The sequence below is a fragment of the Struthio camelus genome, chromosome 4 (assembly GCF_040807025.1).
Source record: "Struthio camelus isolate bStrCam1 chromosome 4, bStrCam1.hap1, whole genome shotgun sequence".
NCBI classification, from domain to species: domain Eukaryota; kingdom Metazoa; phylum Chordata; class Aves; order Struthioniformes; family Struthionidae; genus Struthio; species Struthio camelus.
This window is the reverse complement of record NC_090945.1, coordinates 16,518,483-16,536,619: the sequence shown is the minus strand read 5'-3', so window position 1 is coordinate 16,536,619 and position 18,137 is coordinate 16,518,483. Positions and strand designations below refer to the sequence as shown.

The following is an 18,137-nucleotide window of genomic DNA, read 5'->3' as shown; positions in this document are numbered from 1 at the left end:
ATATCTTCAGTTTTTAAAAGTAGCCAGCCATTGTTTGATGGGATTCAAGAAGTTGATAGAATTGGCAATATTTGTACTCTATTTGCATGGCCTTGAATACGATAGCTAGATTTTTTTCTACTTCCCTTTGATGTATTAAGCTAAAGATTCACGATGACTATGATACAGACATTTAAAAATTATGCAATAAATAATGCAAAAGACAATTAAGTTCAATCTTGCAAAAAACATGGAAAAAGTCAGAAGTAACTTTTTAGTACGGCAGTTCCTCAATAATATTAATGAATGATGGAGCCCTTTATAAGGCATCTCATCTTTTAATGTCTAATATGGATATTAGTAAAATTGCATTATATTCTGAATCAAATTGAATTACAATTACATGACAGTCCTTATGCATTTAGATATTTGAAATTGATTTGGAAACTATGAGGAATATGATTATATTTTTAAAGTCTTCTATGAAGCATTTCTTTCCCTTGATTAAATATCGCATATCAGGAAAATTCTAGTCAATCTATTATGTCTATTGCCCAGTGGAAACGGGCAGCCAACCGAAAGTATGCAAGGCACCTAGGAACAGTCAACAACTAAGCCATGATCAGGAAATCATTTTGCAGTTATTCAAACATGAAAATGTGAGGTACCTGGTATTTAGATAAAAATGATGGCATCTATTGGATTTGCCAGCTTCCAGCTCTGCTGTGTATTAAGCAAAAATGGGAATAAAATGTAGAAATATATGGACCTGAGATAAAAGAAGAAAAGTAAAAAGAGAGAAAAGCCTTTTAACTTTTGTTCTTTGATGATTTTTGTCTTAGGCCTCCTGGCAGGTGGTGTGTTTACAGATGATTCAGAAAAGTACACAGAAAAGCAGGGCATGGGGACTAGGAGTGCTTCATCTCTGATTTGTGTTGTAGTCCCTCAGAAGCCTGTCAGATCATCTGTGTGAGCTGTGCAGAGGCTAGTCAGTGGGGACTGTTCTATGTCCGTTATCAAAAATTGTTACAGTCATCTAAGCCACAGCCAAATGGGAAGTGTTGTGTTAGTGCATAACCTTTATCTAAGGACTTTAAAAGCTGTAAAAATACCAGCTTGAGGAGAGTTTATTCCTGAAATGCAGATTTAGGACTTGAACTATAGAGCAGTAAACTCCTGGCCTCATTAACAAACTGTGTTTTGGCCAAATGCAGTAATTGTAAATGTGCACTTGTGAACCGTTCCTGGGTAATAGCTTGCAAGTTGTCTTAATTTATGTAATCTTAGTCCCAGTTCCCCTGCAGTGGAACAAATGCATTGCTTTGTATGAGGTAGTATTTCACCTGCTGCAGCCTGATACTGTTTTTAGGCACATGAAACTGAAGCAGTCTTGGAAGACTGGCCCATTATAATGCAATTTTATTATGGCTATTTATTTATACTGTTGATATTATTTTATATTGGTTTTGATGCCATATTCAGTATGCCATTTCAAAATTTTGCAACTGTTAATTCTTCTTCCAAGAAATTTGTTGTTTTACTTTGTATGAAAAGTGGCCATCCATTGGAGGAGAGGCTGGAGCCCATGTGTCCCTGCTTCCAAAGCTGGTGCTGTAATTAGCAGGCTTAACGAGTATCCATGTGTTGGTATGTAGGCTGAGCTGAACTTTGTTGCCCCTCAGTGTGGGTGAGGAAAACCAGGTGAGAACTAGGGCAGGCTGGGCTGTGGTCAGTGAAGAGCAGAAGGCTGTGACACAGTAGCTTCTAGCAGGAGCTCAGCCTATCCACCTGGAAGCTATAAAAGGGCAGAAGCTGGAAGTAGCAATGGGATTTGTCTAAGTGGAAGCTGCAAGACGCTGTATGCCTTAAAGCACAACTCTCTAAGGACCGTATGGCCAGCTGATCACTTGGGACTGATGCAAGTGTGTAGGTGCACATTTCCTCGGGTATTCTGGACATTTCCTCCCTTTTACTCTGGTCACTGCTTTCCATATAAACAAAATCAAATGTGCCTTATACCTGAATAGTTATTCCTTTGACTGACGGATATATTGCGGACACTGTGGAGGAGCATTAAGAGAGGGTGCTGAGATCAGCTGATACCAGAATAATTAATTTATAGCCTGCTAATGACAAGGAGAGAATGATTTCAGATCTTTCTCTGGCAAGAGATAATGCCCTAAGCACAGGATGTTAAGTAGAAAGGAAAGCAGGGGGACAGTGAGGGCTATGACAGTATAAGACTAACCCTTTGTTTCCTTATGTCTTATTAAAAATTTTCGAAGACAGAACGTAATGTTTCATGTTGTATAAAACATGTGCCCGGAAACAAAATAAAATTTTAAGATGAGAAAATCACCCCACCCCTCCAAGTACATACCTATATGGGAATGGCTATATCTAAACTCTTGTTTATTCTTTCCCTTTCCGCAGTTCTCAAAAGACCAATCTTTGGGTTGTCTATACATTCTACAGAGTTATATTACAGAACTGTCCTGTTAAAATCATTGTATTGACAACCATGCAAATTTGTTTACTGATCTGTTTGTCTACGCGCATCACTCTGGTACAGATTCACCTAAAACCTCCGTATATTACTTCACAAAAGAGAGAACTGCTGTGTTGCTTCCTTTGGAGCACTGGAACGCGTGTCTAAATACTTTACTTGTATCTAAGGCTGCTTTGTACCTGATGAAAAAACCCAAAACAGTTCTGACCTTGGTGAACTGAGCTGAAAAAATGGTTTCTCAATGTTCTCTGTAGATTATTAGATGTCTGTCATGACTAGGGGTGACTTTAGGAGATGGTTTATTTATTTATTTCCTTATTTCTGAAAGTAGCTTGAATGAATGTCTGAGATTCCACTGAAGAATGATTTGTACCAGCTACTTTTATTTTGCACTTCAGGCGTAGTGAAGCTGTTCCCCCCCCAAACTTTCATTTTCCTCTCCAGGTTACAGAGAAAGAGGATTAGTAGGGTAAAATCAAAGTAATCATAGTTACATTAGCAGGGTAATGAAAAGATAAGATTAAAGAGCTTCTAGTTCTATTTAGTTCTAGTTCTATTTACTTCATTATGAATTAGGAGCTTTTATGTTAACACAGCATCAAGATGCCATGCTCAAAAATTTTTTTTTTTCTGCCAACATTGGAGCTTGTTTCTGGGACAGAACCATTTATACATGCGTGAGGAGAGAAACGATTCTACGGAAGCCCAGTAAACTTTCCCATAAGAAGCACTATATGCCATCAGTTTGCACAGCCTTTTGCTTGAAGTAAAACAAAATATTGACCTATTTGCTATTCCAGATATACTAACTTTTTGTTGCTCCTCTATTATAAGCATATTTGTAGAAGACCTTTGAAAGAAAAGAACAGTTATATGCTCTATATACTAGACATTTATGTATTAAGCTTGGTATATGCTTCTCTTTTGAAGTCCTTAAGGTTCCAAGTATATTGGTTGCATTAATCTTGAGATTCTTGATTAAAAAAAAAAAATGCAGAACAAACACATGCCCTCTTCCAGGGTTTAAATAGAAGTCACCTAGAACGAAAGTCCTGGACAACTACAGCGTTAAAGCACTGTTGATGGCTAACATATCACAACTATTTTTGCATTTTCTGCTTTCAGTACTGTAGCAAAACATGAACATACTAAGAGGACTGAGAACTTGAAGTCAGTAACTTCTGGTATGCCAGTAACATAATGACAATTTCTTTGCTTTGTGTATAACAGTTTCATTTGGAACAAATGTAACTTAATAGCCTATCTGCTAGGAAAGTAGCGTAGAAAGAATGCTTTTTCCCCACAAAAAAAGGGGAGAATGGGAGAAGACAGAAAGTTATGAAGGGCTAAGTAATCCACTCTTTGCATTTCATGTTATGTGCAACTGCATGAAGTTTAAGGAAGTGAAATCAGTGCCTCTGAGAATGGGCAAACGAACTCAGAAATATGACTAGGAAAGAAAACCACAGGATAACTGTTTTAAAAAAATCCCTAAAGATTTCCCTTATAGTCCTACATCTTGTTTGATTGTGATGACAATATTTGAGAAAACTCACAGTAAAGGTTTGACTAGGTGTGTTATATGCTTAAAGCAAAGAAATTGCCTGAGGTAAAACTGATTACATTCTTAAAACTGATGACTGAGGAGGTAAGTTCCAAATGTAAGGCGTGCTGTCAGTTACTGTGCCTGATTTGCCAGACATGAAAATTACACTAGATGAAAAGTGAACTTAATTTTGTAATAAATGGAATATATCTAATATGTCAATTACCTTTTACTGTTTTTGACAGGACGTTATTAATATTTTTTAACTTCCGTTTTGTGCTGAAAGCATTTTGAGAAATGTAGATGGGAGAAAACAAGTTAATAAGTACAATAACTTGAAAAAAGAGCAATTTAAACTGAAGTAATAATTCTGAATTAGCATGCTGAAGTGCTACAATTCATGAATATTTTTGCTTTAAGGTATATTATTGGCTAACATACTCTAACGTAAGACACTTTAAATCCTTGTATATAGAAGCTTTAATGCTTGTTGTGGAATTTTTGCAGAGATGCTCCTGTGTTACGTTTTTTGAAAACATTTTATTTACCCATTTACAGGGCTCTCTGGACATAACATTCTCTTTGACTCATTTCAGCAGTGTGCTGCAACAGATGTTCATTTGCAGAGAAACAGTATTTCTTTCTTAAAGCTAGGGGTCTATGCCTATTGCTTTGCTAGCATCTATATTCTTGGGTGAAACCTCAGGTTTATACTTATAAGCCTATTTTTGTCTGCTATTTACTCTATAATGCAGTGCTGTATTAGACATTTCTAGCTCTGAGCAGACTAGATGGAACGTTCAACTCTATATGGAGAATCTGACTCGGGTGCCAAAAATAGTATTTATTACAGGTTGTCACTGCTTTGTGTGTAGGTGTGATTAAACTGAATCTGGTTCTGGAGTTAGGTTGTATGACATTCACTTGGGAATCCATTTACTATCTTCCTCTGCGTGGTGCACATTGTGGATGATATCAAATTGTGCAGAGCAGTCAACACATTGGAGGTTGAGTTGTCATTCAGAAGGACGTCGACAGGCTCACAGGGATGAGAGAAACCCATCTCAAAGTTCAACAAAGGCAAACGCAGACTCCTGCATCTGGGATGGACTAACCCCATCCAATAGTAGAGTTGGGGTTGACTGGCTAGAAAGCAGCTTTGCAGAGAGGGACTTGGGTCCAGGTGGACAAGTCAGAGATGTGCACTTGTGGTGATGAAGGCTAATCACATACTGGGCTATATTAATGAAAATATAGTCAGTAGGTGAAGGGAGTCTCTTTCCACTCAGCTGTTGAAACATTGTGTCTGGAGTACTGGTGTTGAGATCCCTGCTACAAGAGAAACACTGATGTATAGGGGAGAGTCCAACAGAGGGCCACCAGGATGGCTATGGGGATGGAGCAACCCGGCATGAGAAGCAGCTGACAGAGCTGTCAGTTTAGTCTGGAGAAGAGAAGATTAAAGAGAGATCTCATTGCAGTCTTCAACTATCTAAAGAGGGATTATGGAGAGGATGGAGCTAGACTTTTCCTGGAAGTGCACCGAGAAAGGGCAAGAAATGCAGACACAAGATTTAGGTAGGGGAGTTCTGATGAGATGAAAGGACAAGATTCTTCACAGGGAGAATGATGCAGCAGTGGTGCAGGCTGGCCAGAGAGGCTGTGGGATCTCTGTCCTCGGAAATTTCCAGTACTTGACTGGACGAGGCCCTGATCAACTTCATCGCACTGTGAAAGCAACCCTGCTTTGAGTAGGAGATGGGAATAGGTGACCTCCAAACTTGACATCCATAAATCCATGGGCCCCGATAGGATGCACCCACGAGTGCTGAGGGAGCTGGCGGATGTTATCGCTAGGCCACTCTCCCTCATCTTTGAAAGGTCCTGGAGATCAGGAGAGGTGCCTGAGGACTGGAAGAAAGCCAATGTCACCCCAAGGGCAAGAAAGGAGGAGCCAGAAAACTACAGGCCTGTCAGCCTCACCTCCATCCCTGGAAAGGTGATGGAACAGTTCCTCCTGGAAGTCATCACTAAGCATCTGGAGGACAAGAAGGTGATCAGGAGGAGTCAGCATGGAGTCACCAAAGGGAAATCACGCTTGACCAATCTGATAGCCTTCTATGACGGAATGACTGGCTGGGTAGATGAGGGCAGAGCAGTGGATGTTGTCTTTCTGGACTTCAGCAAGGCTTTTGACACTGTCTCCCATCACATCCTCCTAGGTAAGCTCAGGAAGTGTGGGCTAGATGAGTGGCCAGTGAGGTGGATTGAGACCTGGCTGGATGGCAAAGCTCAGAGGGTTGTGGTGATTGGCGCAGAGTCAAGTTGGAGGCCTGTGGCTAGCGGTGTCCCCCAGGGCTCAGTCCTGGGTCCAGTCTTGTTCAATATATTCATCAGTGACCTGGAGGAAGGGACAGAGTGCACCCTCAGCAAGTTTGCTGATGATACTAAACTGGGGGGAGAGGCTAACACACCAGAAGACTGTGCTGCCATTCCGAGGGACCTGGACAGGCTGGAGAGGTGGGCGGAGAGGAACCTCATGAAGTTCAACAAAGGCAAGTGCAAGGTCCTGCACCTAGGGAGAAATAATCCCATGCACCAGTACAGGCTGGGGGTTGACCTGCTGGAAAGTAGCTCTGCCGAGAAGGACCTGGGAGTGCTGGTGGACAACAAGTTAAACATGAGCCAGCAGTGTGCCCTTGTGGCCAAGAAGGCCAATGGTCTCCTGGGGTGCATTAGGCAGAGTGTTGCCAGCAGGTGGAGGGAGGTGATCCTGCCCCTCTCCTCAGCCCTGGTGAGGCCTCCCCTGGAGTACTGTGTCCAGTTCTGGGCTCCCCAGTACAAGAGAGACATGGCACTCCTGGAGAGAGTCCAGCGGAGGGCTACCAAGACGATTAGAGGGCTGGAGCACCTCTCCTATGAAGAAAGACGGCAAGAGCTGGGCCTGTTCAGCCTGGAGAAGAGAAGATTGAGAGGGGATCTCATCAACGTGTACAAGTATCTGAAGGGGGGGTGTCAAGAGGATGAGGCCAGCCTCTTCTCCGTGGTGCCCAGCAACAGGACAAGAGGCAACGGGCAGAAACTGAACCACAGGAAGTTCCACCTAAACCTGAGGAAAAACTTCTTCACTGTGAGGGTGACTGAGCATTGGAACAGGTTCCCCAGAGAGGTAGTGGAGTCTCCTTCGCTGGAGATATTTGAAACTCGTCTGGATGTGATCCTGGGCAATATGCTCTAGAGGTCCCTGCTTGAGCAGGGAGGTTGGACTAGATGATCTCCAGAGGTCCCTTCCAACCTAAACGATTCTGTGATTCTGTGACCTTTGGTGGTCCCTTTCAACCTAAATCATTCTGTATGTATGTTGCTTTCCAAGCTAAAGGGAGTGGTTGTGTTTGGCATTACAAGACTGTTTTGGGCTTTATGTTTTGGGCTGATACGCTTAAGCTCTCTAAGGCCTATTAGAATCCGGGTATTGTATGGGTCAGATCAACTAGTAAGTTACCGTACTTTTTCTCTGAACTCTAAACTTGGAATGCTAAATTACCGTTTACCTTTATAGAAGCAAGCAGTGACTTAACCCCTCTCTCCTCCTCCACTTCATAAAAGCTGGCAAAACAATCATATTTTCCTTTAAATAAAACAAGAAATATATATCTAGGTCTGGACAGACACAGTAAAACATGTATATTCATTTCTTCAGCACTCCTGAACGTTCTTTGGCCTCATATCAGAGGCATCTAAGGAGGCCACGATTTTCCTTTCCATATGTAATTTTTCATCTGAATCATGGAATCTTTTCGTTTGCTGCTTTTTTTTTTCTTTTTAGCTGAAAGGATTCCTTTATTCTTCTGCCTGTCAACACTTGATTTTTCTCTACAAGTCTTTTTTGAATTGTAAAACCTGCTCCATCACTTTGTTCTGCCTTTGAGAGTGTAATTTAAAAATTGGTTTAAAATGATGCCATGGCCTTTTACTTTCACTAGAGCTTGTTTATTATGCGGTGGGCTGCATCAATTCAAAATTATGTGTGTCCCTTTCCTGGTTTTCATGGTTTTGTTTTTGTTTCAGTTCCCATATCTGACACTCTGCATGGCTGCATGATCACTCGTACTAACAAAGGGAAGAGGTGGGAAAGCGTAGGAGGGTAGGGAGGGAAAAACAGCTCTTTTCTTTACACTCGTGATGTCGGCACCCTCCTCCATGGGACAGTGCTCAAGCAATTGCATTTGATTTAGGATGTGGTTACTGCTGCTGTTCTCATAACAACACTTTATGCAGCTGCCAACTCTTATTTCACAGAATCATTGACGATGGAAGGCACCTCTGGAGATCACCTAGTCCAACCCCTCTGCTCAGAGCTGGCTCAACTAGAATAGGTTGCTCAGGGCTGTGTCCAGCTGTGTTTTGAATATCTCCCAGAATGGAAACTCCACAGCCTCTGTGAGCAACCTGCATTTGACCACCTTCATAGTACAGAAGTGTTTTCTTGTGTTTAAGTGGCATTCCTTGTATTTTAATTTGTGCCTATTGCTTCTTGTTTTTTCACTGGATACCACTGAGAAGAGTCTGGCTGTGTATCCTTTACTCCCCCTGCCCCAATATTTATGCATGTTGAGAAGACCCAGCCCCACAACCAAGCCTGCTGTTCTCTAGGCTACGTAGTCTCAGCCTCTCCTCATATGATAGATCCTCCAAACCCTTAGTTATCTTCATGGCCCTTTGCGCTCCAGCGTGTCTGTGTCTGTCCTTCTGCAAAGCTGCTCTCCAGCTGCTCCGTTCCAAGCCTGTACTAGTGCATGGGGTTTTTCTTCCGCAGGTGCAGAGCTTCACATATCCCTGTCTTGAATGTCATGAGATTCCTGTTAGCACTTTTCTCCAGCCTGTCGAGGTCCTTCCAGATGGCATCACAACTGTCTGGTGCATCAACCTCTCCTTCCAATTTTGTATCATCCGCAAACTTGTGGAGGGTGTACACTCTCCCATCAAGGAGGTCAATAACGGAAGATGTTAAGCAGTGCTGGCCTCATTATCAACTCTGGGGCACCCCACTAGTCACTGGCTGCCAGCTGGCCTTTGTGATACTGATCACAATCCTTTGAGCCTAGCAGTTCAGCCAGTTTTCAACTACTTCACTATCTACTTTAATCGCCAGTCTATTCATAGATGTGAATGCAGTACTTTTTGTCTTTGTTACATAGAAAAGGAAGTCTGCCAACATACGAGCTCACAAAGATCATTTGGCAAGTCCCTCACTAAAATCCATTTGCTGATGTGAACATCATGTATGTTGCATGTGAAAATATTAATGGGACTTTGTCATCTGCCTTTGCAGATTTGTTGAGGAGTAGGGAAAGTGTGATAGACATGCTCTTCTGGTTTTACATTCTTTATTTTACGCAGATATGTCTCTAATATTAGGCACTCAGATGCTGGAATATTTGAGCTGCGAGACAACTGTCATCTTGCCAAAGATTAAGTCATTTCACAGAACATCTGCTCTCACAAAGCATATATATTTAGAATTACTGTAAATGCAGAATAAATTTCTGACTTATTCCTGTAGACTTAATAAAACAGATTACTTTCTCTGTGAGTGTGCAATTTAAGTAGGATTAGCTGATAGCTGCATTGTAGCACCTGTGACTATGCTTGAAGAAAAAGTTTTTCTTCCATAAAGTTGAGAAGAGGTCTTGCAGCCACAGAGTCCAGGATAAGCCTACTTGAAGAATTTGCTCCTTCTGTTTGTTCCTTGCTTGAATTTATTATTTTCCGAATCATAGCAGTGGTTACGTTGGGAGCTGCAATGCCATGAACAGGGAGTACACCTGTACGTAGAGTAAGAGCCAACTTAAATTTAAAATGAAAGATGTTTTCCTAAAACTATTTATTATAATACAAATACAACAAAAGGAAATAAAGAAGGAAAATAAAAAAAAATTGCAGTTAAAAAATAAATGAAATGTTTTCAGGTCCGCTGGGAAACTTTGGCTATTAAACTGTTAGACTTTGGTGTACAACACTTTAAATACCAGTAATGTTTTATCATCATTCTTAATAATTATGTTACTTTGATGTTGATAAAATTATTTATGCCAGAGGATAGCACTAAAGGTTTAAAAATGATGAAAGAGTAAATGTTTTAGCCTAATTGAAATTATTAAATCCAAAGGAAGCAGGTTTATCTTGTAAAATAAATATAACAAACTCTCCAACTAGAATAAAACAAGAGCAGTTCAATTAAATATTATGGAATAAAAAGATTAACTCTAATTCCATATTGCATTGAAATTTATATTTTTTAAAAATAATCAACTTAAACTAAAACGTAAGGATAATGCTACTGCCTGTCATTCACAGTATTGCCTATACAGGCTAACACAAGAAGTCTGGTGATTGCAGGTTGCCGAGACATTCCTTGAAGAATACTTATCACAAATTATATGTGTGTATATATACCTGCAGCAAATTGTGGATGTGCTGTGGAAAGCATGTGACTTGCTCCTTCATATGAGATAATTAGTATGAAGCAGGAACAGATTGGTATGTGTAACTCACTAGAATGTTTGCAGCAGAAGCCTTAAAATCTGGTGGTGTTTTTAGCAGACACTGCAAGTAAAGTAGGAGGCCCTAGCTGCCTCCTAGTATTGTGAGTTTATTCTGATACCAGGTAAAAGGATGATGGAAAGACTGAGTTTGACAGCTGCCTGCTTTCTTAGTTTAAGCAATGTATTTCAAGGCGTAAACTTTGTCTAATACTAATGCATGCAGGACTTATCATGTTATCTCGTTCTAGGTCCCAGGTTGGGTAGTTTGTTAGGAATGTGGGGAAGAGAGAGAACCGTACTGATCAGGCTTTATATATCTTTTTCTCACCTGTGAAACCGTAATGTCTTCGAGGCCACTGCCTAATCTGTTTTCTGCTATGGGCTATTCCTTCACTGTGGTTCAATATTCACAAGCTCTTACCCAACATTTTGTTGCTGGGATGGCCCTTTGGCTTTAATCAGCTACTTTGGACTCTGCCCCAAGGGAGACGTTTACAAACTTGCCACATTCCTCATGTTACACTCTGCTTCACCACACGTCTAAAATAAAATCACTTAGGCTAAAATAAAATCCCTCTGCATTTGCTCCATTGTCCAGTTATATCATTTCAATAAGACTGAAGCACGCTCTCGCTCTCTCTCAGGTGAGGTCAGTGGCTCTCTTTAGTCATTGTTGTCTTGAAGACAGCTCTTCATACTTTTCTTTTGAGTCTAGGTTGTATTTCATCAATAGGTGGGGGTTTTAGAGCAATGGAAGGGTGAGATGAAAGTAGGGATGGCTGGGAATTTTTTTAATATTCAGATACTGAGAAGCATTTAAGAGTTTTGTGATGATGTTCCCTCTTCTATGAATCTTTTTTGCTGTTTATCAGGCTTTTCCAGGGATAAAGGGAAAAGCACCAGTAGATAACGTTCATGCTTCCTGAACTACTGAAAATATGGTTGGATATTTTTATAGCAAAACCACATAATTGTAAGGTAAAAAAACCAAACAGTTTTCTTCGTAGTTGGTGTTTTTCTTTAACTTGCACTTATCTGCAGTCATGTTATAATTTGATTTTTAAGAATTTACTGAGTTAAATCTGCGTTGTTTCAGTTGATTATTTCTGTTCTGTTGCAGGAAGTTCCACCACCAGGATCCTATGAGGTCCAAAAATCCTATGAAAAAACGTATGGAAAAAGCCACTATATGTCTCCACGAACCACACTGGCTAAAAGAAAGCAAGGCTCCTTTCTCAGTGCGGCACCTAGAGACAGCTTACTTATGACTGACAAGGATATACCAGGTGAGTTTATTTTTTGTCTAGTGTCTAAAATAATAAAATATTATTTTATTTTCTGGCAACCGCTATGAAATATTAGTAGAGTGTTACATAGCCATTGATTTTTAGACAGGACTAGTTCAAGGAACTTCAGGTTCAATAGGGACTAGCTACCTTAATCCCCTTATAAGAGTGCTGAACATCACAGCATTTTAGTGACCAAAATCCAAACCATGCATTTGCTAAATTTAGTTAAGACTATCCATATTATGTTTAATCTGAGATAATTTATTAGCTCCTTACTTTTGAACAGATTTGTTTAGTTAATTATATATATAACTGCATTGAAAAAGCAGAATCAAATTACCTACTCAGTGTTTATATTTTGTTTTTTGATTCTTGATTGTAAGTTTCACCTTCTTTAACTACAGACTGTTTCGTGCTTGTGGGTTGGATGTGATTTGCTAGTCAAACTTTTTGACCCATTTTCAGTGCTAATCTGGGTCTCAGGTTTGGTAACAAAAACAATCGAAATCCATGTGTATTTATCAATGAGGTAAAATTCTATGGAATTACTTTTATAATTCAGAAATGTCAAATAAAAACATGTATTATCTTATCAACTGTGTATTAAAAATATGTGCAAATGTGCTTACAAAACCACCTCTGCTATTTCAAAGTGTTGTGGCTAGTGTTTTAATGCTGAGTGTGCTCTGCTTGAAATATAATAATTCTACTCACAAATATGTTGTATGAAAAACTGTACTGTAGTTCCACAAACATCTTTCTGATGTAGGAATGTTGGTACGACACAGATTTAAGAATTTAACAAAGTAGAGTTAACACTTGCAGTATTCTAGGATATCCTGGAAATATATCATCAATAAATGATCAGAAAACCATTATTCTGCAATAGCAAAATGAATCTCAAACAGAATCTTTCCTCTTAGAAGCTGTCTTCCTAGAGCTTAGTCAGCTTAAGTTTGGAGCTTTTTTCTTTTTTTTCTTTTTTTTTTTCTATTTTAACTTTTGTTTCCAGATCACTTTTCAGCATTTTGCAGGTTACTCCGTGACATTTTGAAATAAAGTTAGTTAAGTAAGAATTTATTATAAAATCTCCATTATGATGGAATAGACAGTTAGATTATAGAAACTTCTAGGTAAATGCAAAAGTAAATCCAGAAGGTAGTGAAAACTATCCCTGACTGCTACTTGGTTGTTCCTCTATGTGAAATGAACTAGACATTTTTGGTATATGTTTCTGAAATAACAGGATCTGTCACAAATTCTTCCCTATGCTTGCCAATAAATTTTATCTTTGGCAATGATTTTCACAGAGAGAACAAATGTTGCAGGGAAATAAAAACTTGTTCTTAGGAGTAGTTCCTCAAAAGCAGTCTAAAGCACCTTGACATACTTGTCTGATGAAGACCTTTGGTCTCTGAATTTGAGCCTGCCGTGCTTACTGACTATTCAGTCATATTTTTAAGTGAAAAGAGTCAAAATTAAGTAGGAAGACTTAATTAATTCTAAAAAAGTGAGAGCTAGAATAACTAAAATTGTGAACTGGCAGATTGTGTTAAGTACTTGGCTTAATGTCTGAATATTATGACAATTCTAAATGAACCAAACGGTGATTTGATTTAAAATGTCTGTAATTGGGAAGTTGTTGGCAAGAACCAAACGTAGTTTCAGAATGTTTAGTTTTGGTCTCTGCCATTTTTGGTGTCATGTTAAGTAGGAAATTTCAACTCTCAAGTCAATTTATTGATAGTAGTTAAACTGAGTTTAAATTAGGCGTATTAAATTTGTCCACTGCTTGGGGAGATTTTTGTTAGGTATATTTTATCCGGTAGTTGTTTAGAAAACAAGAGTATGTGCTTAATAGTTTTCATGATGAAAAGTGTCAAATGGAATTAATGCTGGTTGACTAATGGTAGTATTTCTGCTCTTACCAGCTTACACATTGCTGTGCTGCAAGGCCTGTCCTCTTTGTTTCCTGTAAAGCTATAGTTGTTTAGGTCAACATTTTATACTGTTGTTTTGATTTCTTTCCTTTTTTTTTCTTTTGATAAAAATATACAGATTTTTTTACAAGGTCACTTAAGTAATTCTAGAAGGCTCCTTTGAAGTTAAGTTTTTGTACGTTCCATATATGATCTAAAAATATAATTTTGCCTTACATTTCTGCTGGGAAGACAAACCTCCTTACACAGAGCTGTGGATGTTTTCTTTTGTTGTCAGCAGTAAACATCAGAAATATTTTAACTTAGCATCCTTATTTATCTGGTGATTTTATCCATTTTCTGTAGCCAAACAGCTAAGTACAGATTGACAGTGTTTATAATCTGGATATTAACTAGTTTTTTTTAAAAAGGCCTTGGTGTGATTTTCCTCAGGCAAAATTGTAATGAAATCGAGATGAATTGTCAGCATGATACAATTCTTCTGTTTTGATTTGTGTAATCTAATATAAATATGCATTTGAATTCATTTAATGAAAATATTCTCAAATGATGTGGACCACATTATGAAGCAGTCTTCACTTACTAGTGAATTTTTCTTAATAGCTTTGCAAATGATTTTACAAGGGGACCTCATTTAAAAATGAAAATTGTTAAAATTCGATTCAACTTTCAATTGAGTTACCAAACGATTATTTTGTAGTACATAGTTATAGAATCTGGCTATTTATCTTCATTGGCTATTAATTGTTTATTAAAATGCATGTGTGTTTTTTGGAGGAAAAAAGAAATAGAAAATCATTGCATTAAAAATCATCATAAGTCTATATTAGGCTGGATTTATCATCAGAAATACTTTGTCTTTTGTTAGATAAGTGTCTTGTACCACACCGAGTACGTCAGCTATTGTCTAGGATAGTCAGGAAAATGAAGTGTTGTGCTATTCTAAAATCTCACCCTTTCGTAGGAGAAAAAACCTGAATCTTCATCAAAATATCATTATGTTTCTAGACACAATCCTAAAATACTCCAGCTAACAAATAGAATTTATCTTTAAAATTAATTGAACATATCACATGAAGGTAGTTTTGTCCACTTTTTCAATGAGTACAAGCAGTACCTTTGATATAAAAGTCAGTGGTGTGTGAAAACTAATTATTTCTTCTCTTTGGTTGTTGGCTTGTAATAGCATGCACTCAGAAATACTGCAGAGTTTTTAAAACAGCTCAGTTCTTTGACTATTTCATTGTGTGGATCCTGAAGCTTTTACTTGGAATTTTTTATGTTAATTGGCCTTTTCTTAGGGAAAGCTTCTTTTGTACTAAATTTTAGCCTTTATTTTAAATCACAGTGGTTTGCCTTCTCTGGTATTCTGTATCTACACTACTGAAAAGGAAGCATTAGATCTGTTCGATTTGACTCAGTGTGTTTAAAACACCTATTAAACAGCTGTCATTATTCAAATTGATACTAACACAGTGTATTCACAGAATTAAATGTGATAGTACAGTTGAACTAAATTAATTTGATTCCTCTGTAGGTTTGATTCTTCCATTGTTCATACGCTAGAAGAATTAGAAGAGGAAACTTTATGATCTGCTATCTTAATTTTTTATTTAAAAGTTTCTTATTCATAATGATGTTTATATATTTATGACAATCATGTATACAAAAATTATCAGGTTGTCTGTAATTACAAACCCACTTATAATGTCTATTTTTAGGTATTTATATTTTGGGGGGAATCCATGCCAGATGAGAGAAACCAATGTAAAAAGAAAACAGTACTGACAATTTCAAAAGTTAGTTACTCCTAAGGGTGAAAATTAGGGAAAATCAAACATGCAAGAAAAAGTCACTGAGAATAGGTTACTTCACTCATCAGATTGTGATGTTTTTTATATTTGGCATGAAATAAAATTCTGGAAAACATGGTAGCATCAATTGCAGAAAAGAGATTGCAGATGTTAATGGAAAGGCCTTATATCTATAATTTCCACTTATTCTAAAACTCAATATGAACTTTGCCAGAGAGAGAGAAAGGGAGAGAGGAAAGTAATATATTTGCCTATAAAATATCTTTTCTTTAACACAGTTTAAGAAAAAAGATGAGGGCTTAAGCTGATGTCTTTGTTCTGTGCCAGCATGTCCCCCCGCCCCCAATATCTTTTGAACCAGTTAGTCACTTTCAGTCAAATTAAACACAAAAGGGGTAGTCTCAAAATGCATTTCTACTATACTCATGAAAATTGGTAGTCAGTTAGAGGAGATGGAGAGTCTTTTCATCCCTTGCTGTAGTAAAGGAGACAGTGTGAGTTCACTCCTTTTTAGAGAGAATCCACAAAGCGGAGAGGCTTTAGGAATTCCCAGTTACAGGAATAGCTTCAACTGAAGAGTTCACTTACTAGACGTTAAATAATTCAACCATGAAACATGAAGCCATAGGGAGCCAAGTACCATTAGTTCTGTTGTTTATGGAACAGTTTATCTTCATAATGTATTGAAATAATTTGTTCATGAAGTACTAAAATATGAAATTCAAGAATATATAAATCAAGAAAAGTGAAAGGGAAAACTGAAGAGAAGGAAAATGATTCATAACCTTACTCAAATGTGGAAGATAAAAGAATTTTTTTTTTACTTTCAAAAAGTTATATTTGTTTTTGAGCTATTTCGTATTCATAGTTTTCATTATAAAAGAGCTTTAGTGATAATGGATTTCAGCTTATGGGCCTGTTCTCCAAGAGCAGGAAGCGATAAGTATTAAAATCCAAGTTTTGTATGTTTGAATATTCTCAGTGTTTCCTTTTGATTGATAACGGCAATCTGCTCCTGTTTTTCAGTAGTGTTGCAGCTACTGAACATCCTGAACATCTACTGTTGCACTGAATTTTGGAAAACTTCAAAAGCATAAAATTTTGGAGTGAATCTCCTTATCATCCTTGTGCTTGTCACTTTGGTTACAGGACAGCATCGTGTTAAAGTGCTTTAGATACCTTGCAAACTTTTTGAATAAAACTAAACTGCGAATATTCTCCATGTAATAACGGGTGGTCTGTCCACAGCACTGGGTTGTAACAAGTCCAGAGTAAACGTGTGGAGCATGGACATGTAGCGCACGTATTGCTTCTGACCAGCAGCTCTGTTGCCCTATGAATCTGCTCCTGCTGGGCTGCACAACCTGCTATCGCCAGCGTTAGCTGCCTCTCTGACGACAAATACAAACCAAATAAGGCTGGAACGTCAGAGGAATTGTTTACTTTCTAAGAGTACTTCTCAAAGAAAATGTCCCTATTTTGCTTCCCCTTTTTGCTTATTTTTAATGCTGCTTGTGGTGTATCCATCCAGCTTTTGGCCTTTCAAAAGTTCTTGGGTTTGTATTTTTTTTTTATTTCCTCTCTTTTCGTTTCTAATGGAAAACACTGAAGAGTCTTCTGAGTGCCTTCAAAAAGAGCCCCAGAATTTGTCACACAATAATTATTACTCTTGGATTGTAGTAGATGCACAAGCATTGTGTACAGGGTTTGTTCAAAAGAGCTCTCTAAGTTTATGGAGTCTCAAAGCATATGGATACTGTTGAAACCAGTTATGATTCTCAACTAATCCTCGACAGTCTTGAGGGCAATTCAGAATGTGATTTAAAGACCATGGATAAGACTCTAGGCTGTGTCCATAAAAATTGACAGCAACTTATGTGACTTTAAGCTATGTTTGTGGTGGTCAGCTTTTGAAGGACATCGTTACATAAGGTGTCCATGGGAGCTTCTAAAGCTTATGGCCACCCATTTGAGGCTGTGTAAGCTCTAGGGCTTTTTCTGCCTGAATGGTCTCCGTCCTGCCTCTCTCCTCATTGTTATATCAGTAGGTTGCTTGCGGAACAGAGATTTTGAAGTTTCTTTATTCTTCCTGGTATCTTTTGAAGAAGCTGGAGTAGCGTGTGGCTTTTGCTTTAGTAAATTTAAAATCTAATTTGAAATCTAATGCCTGAATTTGGAAACAGCTCTTAATTATTTACTTAATTTCTGATGTTATGTGTAATCCCATTAATTTAATTGTAAATAAAGGTTAGGATGGAAGCACAATTTCCCCTCTTTAAAAAAAAAGAAAATAACATGTGCCTTTTTTCTTGCTCTCATGTCTGAAAGAAAGGAGCAGAGTTCAGCAAAGGTGTTTTCAGCTTGTTTTTGAAGTAGCAGCTGAGCTAGCAAAAGATGGGGATAAGTAGAGCGTGTGGGGCTGCTTTCCTTCCAGTAGAAGCAGTGAATGGACTAAAGTATGTTTTTTTTTGCTCATGAGCAAGCCAATTGCCCTTCTAAACAAATTAGAAAGATT

General features: G+C 38.2%; 1 protein-coding gene across 5 annotated transcripts in view; it reads left to right on the top strand.

Annotated features, from left to right (window-relative positions):
• The window catches only part of STPG2 (sperm tail PG-rich repeat containing 2), a 233,848-nt gene that overhangs the window by 74,985 nt on the left and 140,726 nt on the right, over positions 1-18,137 (top strand). For all 5 annotated transcript variants that reach the window (XR_011140840.1, XR_011140839.1, XR_011140841.1 and 2 more), the window contains exon 9: positions 11,700-11,865. Coding sequence is in view for 2 of the 5 variants with exons in the window: in XM_068941604.1 (XP_068797705.1) it covers positions 11,700-11,865 (166 nt within the window). In the remaining 3 variants the exon portion in view is untranslated. The remainder of the gene's footprint in view (positions 1-11,699; positions 11,866-18,137) is intronic.